The sequence below is a fragment of the Macrotis lagotis genome, chromosome 3 (genome assembly GCF_037893015.1).
Source record: "Macrotis lagotis isolate mMagLag1 chromosome 3, bilby.v1.9.chrom.fasta, whole genome shotgun sequence".
NCBI lineage: Eukaryota > Metazoa > Chordata > Mammalia > Peramelemorphia > Peramelidae > Macrotis > Macrotis lagotis.
Window position 1 is genome coordinate 245,148,021 of NC_133660.1, and position 19,251 is coordinate 245,167,271.

The window sequence follows — 19,251 nt, forward strand, 5'->3', positions numbered from 1 at the left end:
AGGGACAGGAGGATCATCCAAGTTGAGAAGGGAACTGGGACAGTGAAGATTTTTGGAATGGAGCTGGGAGAGGAATCAAGATGCTTTATTGTAATCCAATTCCTACCTCTTTTCATTTCTTCCCTTCAGAGACTGAGTGTTCAGTCTATTTCCTGAAACAAACAACTTTTCAAAGAGCTATCATTTTCCTTCACTTATATGTTCAGCTTGTTCTCTCTTCCAGGTTAACCACCTTCAGGTTTTCACTTGATTCTCGTATAACATAGTTTCAAACCCTTATACAATTTTGACTTTTTAAAAAAAAATATGTTCTAGTTTATCAGTATAACTTCGAAACTGTGGTAATTATTGAAGACTGCCTAAATAACAAAGTACAGCGAGATTTTTATTTCTTCTGTCTCTGTGATTTCAGGGTAGCTAGCTAAGCACAGTGGATAGCCTGAAGACCTACAGTCAGGAAGATCTGAGTTCGAATGTGAATTCACACAAGACACTTATGAGCTAGGTGACCCCGGGCAAGTCACTTAAACCAATTTGCTTCAGTTTCTTCCTCTAAAATGAGCTGGAGAAGGAAATGGCAAACCGCTCTAGAAGTCCTGCCAAGATAGCCCTAAATGGTATCACAAAGAATCAGAAATGACTAAAGCAACCAACCCTGTAATTTCATTACCATATTTAACTCCTGGTAAGGGAAATCCTCCTACTAGTATAATAACTGTTTGTCAGTGTACAAATTTAGTGGGTACTGAGAGAGTAACAGCTTCAACCAGGGTCACACAGTCAAAATGTCAGAGGTGGGAACTCTAGATAATATATACTATTTGTGCAGTTTAAGATCATATTCACTTTTGGGACACATCCCATTGATACTGAACTTCCTTTTCAGTATTAAAAGGATCTCATCAAATCTTGTATTAATTTCCAGTGCCTTGTATATTGCTTTGTACACTTTAATAAGTACTGGTTGAACGAATGAATTCAATATTTAAATGACTAGTATGTACAAGATAGTGCATAGGCAGCATCGAAATATAAAGTATTATTTCTGCTTTCCAGAAGTTTAATAAACAATTTAGTTGAATTGGGGTTTAGGGGTGGTGTGGGAAACAGGATTCAGTTTCAGCTAGTCAGTAGGTGTTTGTGGACTGAGTAAATGAGTAGCCAGTTGTAACTCCTGGACTGGTATCCTCATTAACTTCAGGAAAAAGGTAATATTAACACAGTGAAAGTCACAGTCACTTTCAGTTGAAGTAGTTCCTTTTCTTGGACCCAGAGAATCAAATGTCATCATTCTCGAACTTGATAAAGCAGGTTTCTATTTCCATCTGTCTATCCATCTATCTATATACACACAGACATACACATGTATGTAATGTGTGTTTTATATATATATGTTTATATACACACACAGCAGACAGCACCTCCTTTATAGAGGAGGCATATAATTTATAGTATAGAGCTAGCAGAAATCCGCCTAGGGAGGCTGAGTCACCTGCTCCTTCAGCAGGAAAGATCAATTAAGGTTACTCAGCAAATGGGTAAAGTTGGGACTTAAATTCAGGTCTTTCTGAAGAACCTCTCTATTCCACCAAGTCTTCTCACTTCTCATCTCCACAAATTATGAAAATTAATAATTAAAATCAATAGGACTTTTTATTAAGTTGATAACAAGACTATTCAAAGCCTTAATAGAACTGCTAGGCTATTTAGTCTTAAAGCTAAGTATAGCACGTGGCTAGGTGGCAGTGGATAGAGCACCAGCCCTGGAGTCAGGCGGACCTGAGTTCAAATCCTACCTCAGACGCTTAACAATTACCTAGCTGTGTGGCCTTGGGCCTTGCAAAAAAAAAAAGCCAAGTATAGCGGAGGGCAGCTAGTTGGTGTAGTAGATAGAGCACTTGGAGTCAGCCAGAGGAGAGTTTAAATCCAGTGTCTGATATTTGACACTAGTTGTGTGACCTTGGGCAAGTGTCTTAACCCTGAATGCTTAGCATCCAGAACCATCTGCAATGGTCCTGATTCATACCTGACCACTGGACCCAGATGGCTCTAGAGGAGAATGTGAGACTGATGACTTGGCATTTGCTAGTCATGCCATCACCTCCCCCATGTCATGGTCTTCTTCCAGAAGGAAGGACAGACACAGCAGCAGCCACCCAATGAGGTGATTTGGAGAGTGATACTATAAAAATGGGAAATTAGTGTGATCTGCATTTTTAAAACAGGCCCTTTTCGGTTAGCTCACTTAATCCGCTTCCCTCATTTTACATATAACTAATTGTGACTTCTCTGAGGCCATATGGTCAAATTCAGAGATGGCGCTCAGGATGGGTTTTCATCACTGCAAACCCCTGTGATCTGAGATGAGGGTTAAGGCGTCGGTGGCTCGTCTCCCCTGTAACAGGCCGGCAGAATGCGGCATCGCAAAGACCCTGGTGCCCGCCGTGTGTGAGCGGGCATCCTCTAGCCGGGCTCCCCGCCGAGGCGCCTCCCCTCCTCCCCCGGGGCTGGCGGCCCGTGCGGCAGCCTCCGGAGGGGGCCGAGGAAGATACAATGTATCGCGGAGGATACAATGTATCGCGGAAGCCTTTCTTTGTTTCTCTTCCTCCAATCCTGGGGCGGGGGGGGCTGCAGGGAAGACTTCAGGGGTTATTCAGCCGGGCCCCGGCGCCCCTTTGGCAGGGGAGGAGCCGTCCGCTAGGCAGGCCGAGGCCCCTGGCCAAGGCCGGCATTTGCATCCTGCTCCTTCAGCCGGCCGTAGGCCCGCCTCGGGCACCGGACACCGGGGGCGCTCCGGCCCCGCCCCCTCCGCGAAGGGTCACGGCGGGGGGGGGGCACGTTAGCGGAGCCGGAAGAGGGAGCGCCAGCTTGCGCGCGCGCGCGACCGGTCTTCCCTTCCCCCACCCCCTTCCGGCCTCCGAGCCCCTCACTCCGGCCCCCGTGCGTCCCCGCGCGTGCGTGCGTGCGTGGCGGCCGCCCCCAGCCCCTCGGCCCCGGCCCCCACGCGCCGCATCCCGCTCTCCCCGGGGCCTGCCCCCCGTCCTGTCCCGCGTGCGGCCGGCCGCCATGTGCTCCCTAGCAACGGGCGTCACCGGTGGGTATCCCCTTCCCCTTCGCGACGGGGGCCGGCTGCGGCCCAGGCCTGCCCGGCGCGCCCGGCGCGGCTCGGGTCCGAGGCCTCAGACCTTGTCTTGTGCTTGTCAGGCGCCAGGCGCCGGCTGGAGGAGGCCGAGGAGGAGGTGCCCGGCTTGTCGGACAGCGGAGACGAGGCGGCCTGGGAGGAGGAGGAGGAGGAGGACGAGGCGGAGCCCCCCCGCGAGAAGCAGCAGACCCCCTGCCTGTTCTGTGACAGGTTCGTTGGCTGACCCCCGAGGAAGAGCCGGGGAGGGCGCCGGCCGGGCCTGGCCGAGCCTCAGTTTCCTCACCTGTTCAATACGGCCGCAGCAGCGTAGCGCCCACCTCCCAGAGCGAGTCTGCAAAGAGGCCTCCACAGCCCCCCGGGACCTGGGTTCGGATCCCATGGCCCAGACTAGGGGGTGAGCCCGGGCGGGCCTCGGTGACCTCATCTGTAAGATGAAGGGGTTGGCCCGCACGTGCATTGACGTACTTGATCTCTGGTCCCTTTTACCTGGAGCCCTCTAAGTTCAAGTCAAACCATCAAGCATCTAATGAGCCTACTTTGTACTCTAGGCCCCGGGGGAGAGAGAAGAAAGGCCAAGGAGAGCCCCAGCTGTCCAGACTCGCCCGGAGGGAGCTAGCTACAAAACTAGAAACAATGTACCTAGGGCCAGTCCGAGAGACTCTGCGGAAGGGAAGAAACAGAGAGAGTGGGGCTGAGGCTGGGCCAAGAGGCAGAGAGATGAGGGTGAACATAGCAAAGTCGGAAGCTGGGGTGCCACATGGAAGGATCTCAGAATGCTGGGCTTAAGATCTAAGATGGCTGGAAAAGGCCAAGGGAGCTAGGGTATAAAGGGCTTTGGACTCCAGGTGGTTTTATATTTGATCCTGGAGATAGTCGGAAGCCACTAGAATTCACATTGGAATGGAGAGTGAGGGGAGATTTGTGCTTTAGGAAGGGCCGAGTGGGGAGAGACTACCTAGCTTTAGCCATAAACAGGAATAAGCAGTTCAGGCCCTGTTCTAGTGCCAGATAATAAAGGACTTTAAAAGGAAGCATTTTACATTTAAACTTGGATGTAATAGGGAGCCATAAGAGTTCACTAAATGAAGAGTGAGGGGAGATCTGTGCTTTAGGAAGGAATTGAGAAGTGAGTAGAAGATAAATCTGAGTGGAGAGAGACTACCTAGCTTTAGCCATAGATAGAAATAAGGAGATTTGGCTTTTTTTCAGGTTATGTAAGGCTTTAAAGAAAGGAATTTAGATTTAAACATGAAGGTAATAGGGAGCCACTGCAATTTATTGCATGATGAGGTACATTAGAGCTGAGCTCTAAGATGATCATTTTGATAACTGAGTAGACTGAATTGGGGAGAGACTCAAGTTACCTTCCAGTTCTAAATGCTAGCCATAGGTATCTGCTGAGAGGCCTTTCTATGATCAGCATCAGTCAGAATTGTGGGACCCAGGTAAGTCAGTTAATTTATCTCAAGGGAGGCAACATGGATTATGGAAAGACTAGCATTGAAGAGGATTTTGCTTCCAGTATTAGTTCTGCCACTTATTTCTTGTGTCATTTTGTATTTAATAAATGTTTTCTCTCTATAAATATTTTGGAGCAGTCTGTATATAAATTCTGGGCCAGTCACTTTATTTCTCTAAGGTTGTTTCCTTAACTCTAAATGAACTGATGAACCAGATGACCTCAGTTCATTTTAGTTCTTATCCTAAGTCACTTTGGGGGTAGCTAGGAGTCAGGAGGACCTGAGTTCAAATGTGACCTCAGACACTTAAAAATTACCTGTGTGACCTTGGGCAAGTCACTTAACCCCACTGCCTTGCAAAAACTAAGTCACTTTGCTTCTTTGGTCCACAATTTCCTTCACTGCTTGAAGTGAAAGGGTTGGATGGATATCTTTAGACTCCTTCCAGCCTTATGTGCTATACAAATGTCATACTTGAGTTCTGAGATCAAATTGAGATAGCAGTGATATTTTAATTCTGAGGTGCTCCATCTATTGGTATTTCAGTGTTCTTATTTATGCTCTTTGTGCAAGAGAACACCTTTGTATCATGTGTCAGACTTCCCAGGAGTTTTCTAACATAGATATAGACCACTCAGACCCTCTATTTCACAGATGAAGAAACAGGTTCAAAGAGGTTGAGTCAATATTTTTACCTGTTGACTTGAGGAAAGATCTAAAGAGCATATTTATCACATCTGAGGATAGATGATAAAAATTGAGATCTTAAAAGTTTTGGGTAGACTAGAATGAATGTTTGAATCAAATAAGATGAAATTTAATGGATTAATATAAAGCCCTTCACTAGGTTCAGAAATTAAGTTTATGCAATTGATTAAGAAATCAATAATTGTTTCACATTGTGTTGTTTCATAACATGAATTCTTAAGAGAAAATTCATTCTGGAGGAAAAAGGTGGGGCCTAAACCATGATTTAAATGAGGAAAGAAACATGAGAAATTGAAATTTTTCTAGAAAAATTTAGGTGTTAAGCCGAAAGATTTAAGTATAGGAGATAAAGGAGGGGGAAGGAAAGAGGAATAAGCATTTATGTCATGCCTACCATATACAAGGCACTGTGCCAAGAATGTTACAGATATCTCATCAGATTCTTATAGCAACTCTCTTGAGGTAGGGGCTGTTATTATCCCCAGCTCACATTTGAGAAATTGAAGTAGTTTTTTTAAAAGTGATTTACCTAATGTCACATAGCTAAGTAAGTGTCTTAAGGTTTGAGCCTCTGGTCTTCTGACTTTAGACTCAGTGCTTCATCTACTCTTGTGCCCCCATAAGTACACACACATACATATATGCACATATTTTTTATCTTTTATATAACTCTCGTGTGTGTGTGTGTGTATCAGGGAATATAGGCAAAATAAATGATTCTTGTGATAATATTCTCCTTGCTCTGCTGCAGTGATTGGTTGATCCTTATCCTTCATTATTGAAGGAGATCTAAGCAACATCACTATATTAGAGACAAATTGCAGTGTGTTCAACTGTGGTTGATCAGGCTAATACTAACTCAGAATGTTCTACCACAGGTTAGGCACAAATAGTGTGCAATGGTAGGGATATGGGTATACATCCCTTCCATCCATAAGATTTTGCTATTCTTTGATTTATCCAAGATCAAATAATAAATGTCAAAACTCCTGCTCAAAATGAGGTCTCTTAAATTCCCAAACCGATGCTTTTTTTGGTTCTCCCTTTGCTGCCTTTCTCTGTGAAGAGTGCTGACTTGTTTTTCATTAAGATAATAGAATTAAAGCTCCAAGTGACCTTCAAAATTATCTAGTCAAGCATCTCATAGAAGTTAAACGATTTCTCAAGGTCACACAATATGTTGAAGGCTCTTCAGATTTGTTTTTTCTGACTCCCAGATTCACAGGTGTATCTTCTTGGGATAAATTTGATGTGTGCTACAAATCCTTAATTGGTAAAAATTTTTGTTCAAATCATAATTGATGTGCATAATATTAAGCATACATGAGATGTTTGATCAGCTGTTCTTACTAATGCTATTCAGCATAGTTTAATGTCTGCAAAGTCCTAGTTCTTGTGTCCTTCAGTTTTGCAAGTCACATAGTAAAGAACTCTGTATCTCACGATGTCCATATACCTTTGGAATGCCAAGTAGGTTTGGAACACTGTGAGATCATTTTGGAAGCATTAAAGCCCTGTGGGAATGTGCCAGATTAATAAATTGTGTTTTACACTTTTTTTCTCTGAAAGCATTCAGTGCCAGCTCAGAGTCTTTAAAAGTACAATTTGCACTTTGGAGAGAAGGGAAGAATTCCAAGTAGAAAAATATTCTTGATCCCTGGTAGCAGAGAGAGAGAGAGCAGGCATATCCAAGACAATATGTAACAAACAACCTTGGAAATGCATTTTGAAGACAAATGAACTTTGGTAGGTAAAAAGACAAGTATAAGAATGAATACTTGTAGGGGTACTGGACCATGATTTTGGAGGCCCAGATTCTTGTCTAGGGCTGTTGTACTGCTAACTTAGTTGAGGGATGGCATGCAAGTTACAACTTAAATTATACTTTAGCTTAACTCAGGATTAGATGATCTCTAAAATTCCAGCTCTTAAAATTTGTGATTCTGAGGAATAATTTTGAATTGAAGTATATTAAGATGCTACTTCTACAAAAGTCCTATTTTGATGCCTCATGCTTGGAGGTGACACTGTGTTGTTGAAACCTATGCAAGTGAAAAGCAAACCCTGGCAGATTCCGGCAAACTGGAAACATTTCAAATATTATTCCAGCTCTAGATTATTTCTGTTGTCTGAGAACCAAGCTAAATGTGGAGATGCTAATCACTAGAAAGTTGGAGAATTTTTGGCACCAGTGTCCCATGAAAGAAAAGAAGCAAAAAAAAAAAAATCCAGAGATAGTGGCTTGATAAAGAGGAACTTAGAAATGACATGGTTCTTAAGTTTGTAAACATTAATTTAATTGCTTGTATTATGAATGTATGATCTTTGTCCAACAACCCAAAATTGATTACTTTATAGTAGTATTAAATTTCATCCATATTGATATCACCATAATTGAAATAGAGATGTCAGAACAAAGTTGCAACTAGATAGAAGGAAAGGTCAAGTTCATCCTAAAGGAAACAGATATAAAAAGTTGACAAAGTTGGTTTGTAAGATGATACACTCAAGGCAATAATAATAACCATCGTTAGATGGGATGCTTTGTTATCTTGGTTTATTTTTTTCCCCTGCTTACAGTGAATGCTGTAACACCCCCATTTAACTTCTGGTGGAAGGAACCTAGTTTCCCTTCACTATTCTGTTCCTTAGACCTACTTGCCCAAAGGTGGTAGATTTCTCTTTTTCAGTACATCCTGATGTGTCCTACAAACTCTTGGGCCTTGTTGAACTCTTCTATATGTGTCAGATTACCTGATTATAATGTTAGCTCCTTGAGATCAGGGACTTAATAAAGATTTTATTACTCATTCAGAGACTGAATAAATTGAGAAATTCTGTGGAGCACTTGACATGTTTTATCTTTCCCGGTTTTCTAGAGGTCAGGGCTATTTTGTTTTGGTCTTTGTGTTCCAAATACATAGCACATAGTATACTGTTAATAAATGTTTGTTGTACTGAAGAGCCTGCAACTAAGTGAACATTTACCTAGATACTTGATGACTTCCATATAATTGGGGAAGAAGATGAAAATTTAACTATGTGATCTCTTCAGCCTGGGAAGGAAAATATTTGAGATATTTGAGGTTTGAGAATAAAGAAATACAAGTTCCCTTAAGCTTAAAGAAGAATCAGAATCCTTGCTTTATATTTAGCAAACTTTCTTCAAGAAGGAATGTCAGGAGGCAGTGAATGGAGTGAGCCACCAAAAGGAAATTAATTATGTTTTAATACCAATACAACAGTTATACATGTGAGAGTCATTGCAAAATCAGTTGACTACTGACAGATAAAGTGGACTGGGCAGAACAGAGGTCAAAACCAGAACCAAATGAGAAGAAAGGGTAAAGAATTAAATAAAACAATGGCATGCCATAGTCTCAAAAAAATTATTCCAGTGACAAAAAGTGGAAGCCATATTAGTATAAGCAGAAAGCTATTAGCAGTGATGACTTGCAAGATAACCAATGACAATAGAAAAAGAAATATTAGGTGCTCGGGCTAAGTGTTGCACTAGTAGATAATAAAATGTTAAAAGAAGTAGAGTGTGACATTTACACCAGAGCTGAATTCTTTATGAATATTAATGAAAACACAGGGACAGTAATTATTGGAAAGGATTGTAAACTTTTGTTAGTGGAGGTGTACCCATTTTGAAGATATCACAGATTCATTGAAATTTAAGATGATGCTCATTTAATATTTAGAGGCAATTATGTTACTCTAGCTGGGGCTACAGTCAGGAAGACCTGAGTTCAAGTCCAGCCTCAGACCTATACTATCTGAGCAGGTCAGTTCACCTCTGTCTCAGTTTCCTTATCTGTAAAATGGGAATAAGCACCTCTGTCCTAGGGGTTTCAAGAGGATTAAATGAAATAATATTTGAAATAAATGAAACATTTGAAACAAATGAAATTTGAAATAAATGGAATACTTAGAAAAAATGCCTTATAGATAATTGTTGTTATTCCTTGGGCAGTATCCCTTAAAACCTTAAAGCCTTTGCTTGCATTTCAGGTTATTCACTTCTGCTGAAGGAACATTTTCTCACTGTAAGTCTGAACATCAGTTTGATATTGACAATATGGTCCATAAACATGGTAAGTGTGTTTTTATTTTTATTTTGAGATAAAGATTAAACATCAATTTTTTCCCTTGGTTATAGAATTTCTTTAAGGTTAAACTTTTTTAGAGTGACCACCTATTTCACAGAACTACAATATTTTTTGAAAATTGGACAGTGATTATAGGTTAAGTGCTTTTCGATCTAAATCCCAGCTGAAAGTAAATTCACCTTTAGTAGGGTGCATTGGAAAGTACTTTTCTAGAAAAATGGGTCTTTCATATGGTTTTAGTACTTATTTTTTGTGTTAAATTTAAAAAGAAAGAAAATTGTAAACATAGATTTTATTACATGTGAATTAGAATACGAAAGAAAAAGGGTAGTAGGGATGGGGTTTTTAGATGTGAACTAGTCTTTAGACTGAAAACCTTGAGAATTAGCTCAAAGCATGACTTGCATTGATCTTTAGGTATGATGTGAATTTTGAGAAAAATTTTGTCTTTTATGTGTTCATCAAGGGACTAAGGAATGCACAATAGATATATATATATGAATAAAAACCAATAGAGAAATAAATTAATTCCTGGAAAGTAGGGAAAGGAAAGGAAACTATTATGTGTGGAATTACATCATTTTGAAAAGATGTAAACAGATGTAGTTCATCTGTTTAGAGCATATTAAAGGCTCTACCTCACCACTTATGAGGTTATGATTCTACTTCCCTCCTGGGGACTTTCTTCCTCATTTATTCCCTTTCCTATTGCCTACAAATATGCCCACATGTCTTTAAAAACTCAGTTGATGGGACAGCTAGGTGGCGCAGTGGATAAAGCACTGGCCCTGGAGTCAGGAGTACCTGGGTTCAAATCCAGTCTCAGATACTTAATAATTACCTAGCTGTGTGGTCTTGGACAAGCCACTTAACCCCATTTGCCTTATTAAAAAAAAGCTCAATTGATCCTGCCAACCCTTGAAACTTTCATTAAATTAAAGTTATTATTTTTTATTTTTCCTTATTTTTCTCTTTTCTCTTTCCCTCTTTTACCTTCCAGAGAACCATTCTTTATAACCAGAATTGTGTTTTAAAAAAAGAAAAAAGGGGAAGAGGAAAAGCAATTAGATTCTTTAATACATTGAAAAAACTGACAACATAGCAGTTTTTCACAGCCGTGAACCTTCTACCCTTGCAAAAGAATGGGGGGAAGAGGTCTTTTATCTCTTCCTTGGGACTACATTTATTCTTTGTATATCTACAGCATTCATTTTCATTCTGTGGTCATTGGTCCTTCCATTTTTATCTTTGTAGTCATCATGCATCATATATACATCATACATCTTGGCTCTGTTTCCCTTATTTCATATCAGTTCATGTAGTCTTTCTATTCTTCTTACCACTTAGTAAAATTCTATTATATTCATGTGCCACAATTTGTTTAATCATCCCCATTGGATGGGGCATTTACTTCAATTCCACTTGTTTTCTATCACAAAAAAGTGCTGATATAAATATTTGAGTGGATGCTTCTGAATCTTTTTTTATTCTGAAATTAGATATTGAAAAATGAACATTTCCATATTCATAATAGAATATGAAAAGATTATATGTAAATCTTCTAATCTTTATTACATTGCTTTAAAAAGATGTAAATACACATGCATATCCATATAATAATTGCAAATACAATAAATTAAACATGTTTCAAAGCTGTCCCATTCATCTGCTTCTGCCCTTTAAAAAAATTGTTTTCAATTTACAGACTTTTATTTCTCTCCCATCCCCTCCACAACTGAAAACAAACCCTTCTATCCCTTCTACCATTCTGTCCCTTTTTGCTGGCTTACTTCAAGGGCATCCATTTTGGGAAGGGTTATAGGTTGATAAACTTTGATTTTTCTTCCTTATTCTGTTTCTGACTTTCTGAACTTCAGCCACCCTTACCCTCCCAATTTTGTCTCTTTTATATGTTGTCTATGAGCCTAGCCACTCTCTAGTATCATAGATCTCTTGAGCTTCTTAGACTTTTTGTTGGCAGGGCTTGAATTTAAGGGTACGTTAAGCTAATAAATTTCATTAGAATTAAGCTAAGAGAATGATTTCATTTAACAATATAAATTCCTTAGCCAAAGTGTGAGGGTATAGCCAATACATTTATAAAGAGAAAGCAAAAGAAGGAAACCTTTTAGAGTTCAATATTTCTTATAATGAGAAATCGCAGCCTTTGGAGAAATGCTTATCCTAAAGATCAATGTATATATGAAGTATTTTGAAAGTACCTCAATAATCAACAACATTCCTTTAAAAAAATTGATGTTGGGGTGGCTAGGTGGCGCAGTGGATAGAGCACCAGGCCTGGAGTCAGGAGTACCTGAGTTCAAATCCGGTCTCAGACACTTAATAATTACCTAGCTGTGTGACCTTAGGCAAATCACTTAACCCCATTGCCTTGCAAAAACCTAAAAAAAAATAAATTTTACTCTGTTGGAGCTGGGAAAACCTGGTTTAACAAATTGCTGCTCCAAAATTTGATCTGAGGTATTATTTTAAAATTGTTTGGAGTAAATATTGAGAGAGCCTGACTGAAGTGTTTCTTCACCTCCACTATTTTGACTCCCATTTTGACCCTGGATGTCAGTCTTATCAGAGATATTAAACACAGATTTTCCCCTCCTTATAGTCTGTTTTGTTTCTTAGCCTAGTAGCTTAGTCACTTTGGCTTTATAAAAAAAGTGATTTATTTTCATTGAATCAATAGTGTCTATTTTATCTGTTATGATTGTTTCTATCAAGAATTCTACCCCCAGCAGTAGATGTGTAAGATAATTGGTCCTATGGGCGGCTAGGTGGCACAGTGAATAGAGCACTGGCCTTGGAGTCAGGAGTACCTGAGTTCAAATCCAGCCTCAGACACTTTATAATGACCTAGCTGTGTGGCCTTGGGCAAGCCACTTAACCCCATTGCCTTGCAAAATCTTAAAAAAAAAAGATATTGGTCCTAGTCTCTTCTGATTTTTTTTCCTTAGTTTCTTCCTTCTCTTTTTTTTTCCACAATTGCTGTCTTTATTTTTTGCATCTATAGTTAAATGATAAAGCTTTAAAAAAAATGGATTATTTAAAAGGGCATAAATTAAGAATATTTTAAAATTTAGCTCCCCCTAATTCTTGAAAATAGACTATAGTCTGTTTTCCTCACAAGCCCCAGACATTCAGTATTCGCAGTTGGTACTAGAAGCAGAGGACCCTATTCAGAAGGAAGTTATATTTGATCTTAAGTTGGCAAAACTGGCCAAATGATCTGGTTACTATTAAAAAGGTTAGGAATGGAGGACTCAATTACATCCTTTTTCTTGTTTTTGAGGTGTGGTAGACTTGAATTAATCATGAAATCTTATAGGATCTTTAAATTATCATTGAAAAACACATAAGGTCCAAAATGTCTCCCAACTGGCATCCCACATCAGTTGATGGGCATGCATACTGAGAAAGCCTTCACTCAATAGTCTTTCCATGTACATTCAGGACAGAGGGTTAGCAGTGAAGTAGATTCTGAGTGCACTTAACCTGGATATACTTTGTTCTGGCGTGTTTTTTCAAACTTTGCACACAATGACAGTTTTTTTGATGTCTCCATAAGGTAGGATGGCCTACTTTTGGAGGAAGAGCCAATGTTTCCTGCTGAAAAGATTCCAACTGGAATTGCTCATGTCCTTCTCCAGCTGTGTCTGTATGTACATGGTGTTATTGGGCAGTGGACTTAATTATGGTGTTGTTCTCACAATATTTAAAAAAAAATTTTTTTTATAGTTGTACAGTCTTAAGGTCTTTTTCCTTTCCACTAAGCATAGGTTTCAGTAAATGACTGGAAGAATACAACCTAGTTGTAGCATTTCCTTTGTCTGTCACAGTCTAAAGGGAATCTAAATTATTTTACTGTAGCTCCATTATCTTTGTTGTGGACTGCTTAAGTGGCATTAGGGACTGGTTAAAAATAAGCAAAATGGAGAAGCAGGTCTCAGGCCCATCTTGCTGCTGCCAAGTCCAACTAAAACAATCACGTTCAGAAAATAAGCATAGAAACCATAACCATTGCTCCATCCTCCTGCCTAGTACTTGATAAAGTTCCATTAAGAATAGACACGGTTGTTGTTCAATAAGTTTATTGGCTTAATCTGAAAATCTTCATAGAAAATTACAGATTTTAATGTTTTAACTATCACTCGCACATTCCTGGGCTCTGAGGAAACTTACCTTCTTCTGAGCAACTCTGTCTTTCTTCTGGGCAAGGGACATTTTGGGGAGGTTCCATCTTTTCTTTTTAACTTCCCTCTTCGGTTTCTTTTCACACACTGGATTCTCCCAGATACCAGCATGAGCTTTCTTGTACATCTCCTCCATCATGACAATAGTTATGTTGTTCTTTATGTACTGTGACAAATATTTTTTTATAAACATCTTCATCTTCCATAAGATAGCACATATAATCTGCAACATTTTGGCCCATGATGTATTTTCAGTGTACTTCAGCACTGAATTCCTTGCTTTTGGAATCATACCCTGGGAAGTATTTGGAACTGTGAGGAATAGACTACCAGCCACAGCTCCTTAAGGAATCCAGAGACTTTGTTTCCAGTGGTAGTTCTGGCAAGGCATGTAAAAGCACCAGGCTGATGATCACTGCTTTCCACATTGTACTCATCTCCAATCACTTCCACCTGGCCTTCATAGATCTTGTCCACGCCAGATCTGTTAAGTCTGCAGGCCAGCAGCAGGTCTGTACAGTAAGGGGCAGCATAATTTGTCAGGCCAACCTTCACATCATACTTGGGTAACTCATGGGTTACTAAACATTTTCATTCATAATAATCTGTTTTTCCCTCTCTCCTCTGGAATTTCACCTGTTACCTCTTGAAGTAGGCCTTATTCTTGAAAACTTTTACAAACCCCATCCTACTGAATGAGACCCGCACCCTCTGCACAGACCCTACTTCCTTCTCTTAACTTAAATTGCTCTTTCATAGGTTACAGCAATCTCTTAAGCAATACTTCCAATGGCATTTTCTTACTCTTCATTTCATGTTACCTCCCTGCTGCTTTTGACACTATTGTTCACTTCTCTTCCTGGAGACTCTCTTCTCTTTTGGATTTCATAACTATTTTCTTAACTCTCCTCTTGACTACTCCTCCTAAGCCATATTTACTGGATCTTCATTCTCTTGCCCTTTGTGTGAGTATTCTTCCAGATCCTGAACTTTTTCTCTCCTTCCTTTGAACTCTTTGTATAGGTGATCTCATCAGCTCTCATGGATTCAGTAGTTAACTCTAAGCAGATGATCTCTGTATGTGTGTGTGTGTGTGTGTGTATGTGTGTAAGTATATGAAATCATCTTGATTACTCCACATGTTAAAAGTGGAATTTTTTATATTTCCCTAAAATCATCTTTGCACTAAATTTATTTCCATTAAGGGAACCACCATCCAGGAACTAAAATTCATAACTCTGAAATTCTTTTTCTTTCTTCTTCTATTTTATTATTCTTTTTTAATTTGTTTCATTCCTTCCCCATATCATCAGTTACCAAGTCTTGGTGCTTCTCCCTTCATAATAACACTTTTATCTAATCCCTTCCTTTCATTCAAATCCTCAAACCCAGTTCAAGACCTTATTTTTGATTTGATTATACCTAATCTCTTTCTTCCCTGTATTATAACACACATCTGACCAGATGCTCACCCTCCAAAAAAATCTTTTTTTTTTTTTTTTTTAGATTTTTCAAAGCAATGGAGTTAAGTGGCTTGCCCAAGGGCACACGGCTAGGTAATTATTAAATGTCTGAGGTCAGATTTGAACCCAGGTACTCCTGACTCCAAGGCCGGTGCTCTATCCACTGCCCCACCTAGCCACCCCCCTCCAAAAAAAATCTTCAACAATGGTAGATTGTATAAGACTTTAAATTCCAGGTTATGAAGTTTATGTTTTCTTCTGAGACAACTTATGTATTTCTGTTAAGTTGGTAAAAGTAAGACCTTAGTTAGTAGGTACTATGAAGGTTGGAAAATTAGTATCACGTCTAATATCAATTGACAGAAATTTTTTTTCTGGAATATGTGTAATTCTCATGAATAAGCAGAATGTTATAACATTAAAGATGTATTCTTCACCAAGTCAAATTGTGGATGACTTCGGTTTAATAGATAAGTCTTAGTTAACTGAGGACCAGTCAAAAGTGTCCGTCTTAGTGAGCATCAGAGGTGGAATTTGAACTCAAGTCTTCTTCAGTCCAGACATGTGTCCTCTTTGCCACAGTCTCCTCAAGTGAATGGTACAATCTAAAATTGTTTTTTCTAATATTGTATTATTTATACTATTTAGATTTTTCTTAAATCCTGCATCTCGTGGGTTCTATCAAGTATTAAAAGTGCTATTTCCTACTTTTTAAATTTAAAATGATTTGAATGGTAGAAATATGTGAATATACAAATATTAATAGTATAAACTGCACAGAAAAATAGTTCAATTAAATAATACACTATGATAAGATCTGTATTTTCTATATCATTAATTTGTTTTTTTTTCCTGCAGGACTTGAATTTTATGGATACATTAAGCTAATAAATTTCATTAGACTTAAGGTAAGTGGAAGACCTGATTTACAATATTTATAAATTTCTTAGCAGAAATGTGAGGTGGATAAAGAGCTAACAAAAGGACAAAACCTTTTAGAATTTATGTTCCTTATATTGAATTAATAACAGCTTTTGGAGAAGTGCTTATACTACGTCATTGTACATATGGAATATTTTGAAAGTATCTTAATACTTAAAACATTCCTTTTAAGCAAAATTGATTTTATTTTCAAAATGAATGTAATACTAGATCTTTTTATATACTTCAAGGTGGGGAAGCAGGTGACTTTATCAGATTCAGAATGTGAGACCAGGATACAGTGCCTTTTAGGAACTTGATAGCTTGATGAATTTTCAGTAAAAATTCATTTGTTCAAACAATTTGTATTAAGTTCTTTCTATGTGTACTATGCCTGGTGCTAAGACTGTTATACAAAAGATAATACCCTCATGCAGAGTTAAAATGGAAATTAATTTCATTAGTAGCTTAGGGATTTTTGTTACAATTTCTTTTTTGAATATAGATGATACCAGTTTTATACTATCTCTCCTTCAGTCCCCATCCGTACAGGGAAGAAAATTAAACTTTGTCCATTCATTAGATAACAGAAGTAAACTCCTGTTCAGAAGGTCTTTATCCTGACAGCTTTCAGAAACGGCAGGTAGTAATCATGAAGAGTTCTAAAAGACAATGAGTTGCTTTATCTTAACATTTTTTTAAAGTAGAGTATTATGATTAAAAGCATTTTAAAATATCACATTAATGTTTTTTCTCTCTAGAATCCAACTTCAGAGTATTTGAATTCCTTATGCAACCCAGTGCCATGGGAGAAAGAGGAGTATTTGAAACCAGTATTAGAAGATGACCTTTTACTTCAGTTTGGTAAGATTATAGTATTCTAATATTGTAAATTTATATGGCATCATTCATCCTAGCTTTTTTATTTGATGTAGCAGTAAGTACAATTTTGAGTGTGAGAAATGTGGACAAAGCATACTGTGATGCCTAGGGGTTAAAATAGTTGGATTGCTAATTTGTTTTCTGAGTGGATTCACATCAGTCAACCATTTTAGGGTATCAGAATCAGAATCAGAAATTCTGACTTCAGGTCCTGTTAGCCCTTTGCTATCTGTACAACTTTGGGCCTTTTATTTTAATGAGTCTCAGTTTTATCTTTGTCTCGTTGACCTTTTGTATGACAAGTCTCTCAATCCCCCTAGAATCTCTTGCAACTCTTGATCCAGATCTTGTAAAGACCATATGAGTACTACTTAGCTGGCAGGATTGTTTGGAGGATTAGTTATCACCCCATTAGATGGATTCAGAACAGATTATCAATGAGCAGATGCCTCCTTGAAGGGAGGTTTGTCTTTAATATCATGTGGCAGAGATCTCTACAGTTCTGCTTAACAAATATTTTTATGAATCATTTAGATTAAGGCTGTCCAATCTTACTTTCAAACGTTTTTATTGGAAACAATAGACAGTATATTTTGATTTGCCATTTTACTGAGAACTCTGCAGTGGCTCAGCTTTGTTTCCTAAGGCATTTAGTAAACCCACAGGGGGCTGCATAAAATCACACTGTGGGCTGCATTTTGGACAGCTCTGATTTAGATGAAAATATAAGTGGCATGCTTATCAGATTTGCAGATGATACAAATCTGGGAGGATTTGTAGTTAACACATTGGACAACAGAGTCAAGACCCCAGAAGACCAAGATGAGTTAGAATGATGGTCTGAATAAATTTGGATGAAATTATAATCGAGATAAATATGAAGTCCTTTCCTTGGTTTAAAAAGTGAATAATTGAATTGTGGCTAGATAGTCTTGCTCTCAAGATGTGAGTAGACAATGTTAGATAACTAAAAAAGCTATTACTTTCTTAAGCTCTTTAAAGAAAGGCAGAATTTACAGAGCATGGGTCAGGATTTTGCCTTAGTCAGAGCACATTTGCATTATTGTTCTTGGGACCAGGACTGGAATTTTAGGATGGATATTGGAAGGGGAGCTAGAGAATTCCAGAGTGGGGGACAGGGACCTGGGGACCCAATACTTAAGCAGTAAAGAAGGGGGCTGCGTATGGTGTCTTGGAGAAGAGATGACTGAGGAAGACACAGTGACTGTCTTCAAAGGTTTTCTGCTGGAAACTTCTTGTGTTTGATCACAGGTTAGAACTTGGCAGTGAGAAAATGTTGCAGAGAAGGGGACTGAGGCTTAAAGAAGTGCGCGCACACACACACACACACACACACAAGCACACGTGTTCCCAAATGGCATGAATTACTTGGAATGGCTGTGAATTTTCCTTCACTGGTTAAGTTCAGTCAAAGGAGAGTGTTGTGCCTCCAGAGACTTCTGGTCTGTTCCAACATGGATTACATGGTTTCTGGTGCTGGGTCGCCTACCCACAACCTTATCAACAATGCTCCTTTTCTTTTTCTCTTCCTGTGTGAACACTGACACCCCTATTCCTCCAATCCTCTCCCTCTCTCCCAGTCTTCACCTATGCCAGAATGAAATAGAGCCTTTCCCAAGCCTCTCCTTGGTGGACTGATGTTTTCTGCTTTCTACTTCTATATCTTTGCCACCCACCTCACAGATGCATTTTCCTACTAGCTGTCCTCTTCTTCAGTCATATGTGAACTCTTGAGTCCAGGCTACCTTCTTTTTGTTTCCTCAGCACTTAGCATAGGGTTGGGCATGTAGACAATGCTTGTTGAATGTTTTTCCATTCATTCAGATGACTGATGGTATCAGACATTTATTCACTGTCCAGGCATTAGAGAAATAGTGTGGTGTAAGAGGCGACCTCTGCCCTTCCAGGACTTTTATGCCACATGGATCAGGACCCACTGATACTGACTGCTTGAACCTTAGCACCTCTGGCACACCTCAGGAGGCTGTTTGGGTTATGACTGGCTGAGTTTGTATGTCACCAGAATCACCTTAGCTTGAGTCTTTGCTTGAGAGCTCAAATAGAGAAGGTCCTTGGTGATAGCATCGTCCTTGGCACAGGGAAGTCTAAGAGGTAATCAGTCTTCTCAGAACTGCACTGCCCTGCCACAAAAGGTCTTCACTCTACTTACTATAGCTATCTTCCATCCATAGCACACAGTTCAACCACCATAATGAGACATTCAGGTTCTACCAGTGTTCTTATCTGTTTCATGCTGTTGTGGGGTATGAGGGAAACTAGTGTGCTAGTGTGGGATATTGGCAGTAGTTATTGCCCTTCTACCCTGCAGCTAAA

At 39.3% G+C, this 19,251-nt stretch overlaps 1 protein-coding gene and 1 pseudogene across 1 annotated transcript in view; one reads left to right on the plus strand and one right to left on the minus strand.

The window, feature by feature from the left end:
- The first annotated feature begins 3,051 nt into the window (after positions 1-3,051).
- PRMT3 (protein arginine methyltransferase 3) overlaps positions 3,052-19,251 on the plus strand; it is a 144,669-nt gene continuing 128,469 nt past the window's right edge. Inside the window, exons 1-5 of the mRNA XM_074230373.1 lie at positions 3,052-3,094; positions 3,205-3,352; positions 9,328-9,410; positions 15,952-16,001; positions 16,776-16,878. Coding sequence (XP_074086474.1) covers positions 3,067-3,094; positions 3,205-3,352; positions 9,328-9,410; positions 15,952-16,001; positions 16,776-16,878 — 412 coding nt within the window. The 5' untranslated portion in view covers positions 3,052-3,066. The remainder of the gene's footprint in view (positions 3,095-3,204; positions 3,353-9,327; positions 9,411-15,951; positions 16,002-16,775; positions 16,879-19,251) is intronic.
- LOC141518390 (large ribosomal subunit protein uL18-like) lies at positions 13,523-14,317 on the minus strand (annotated as a pseudogene).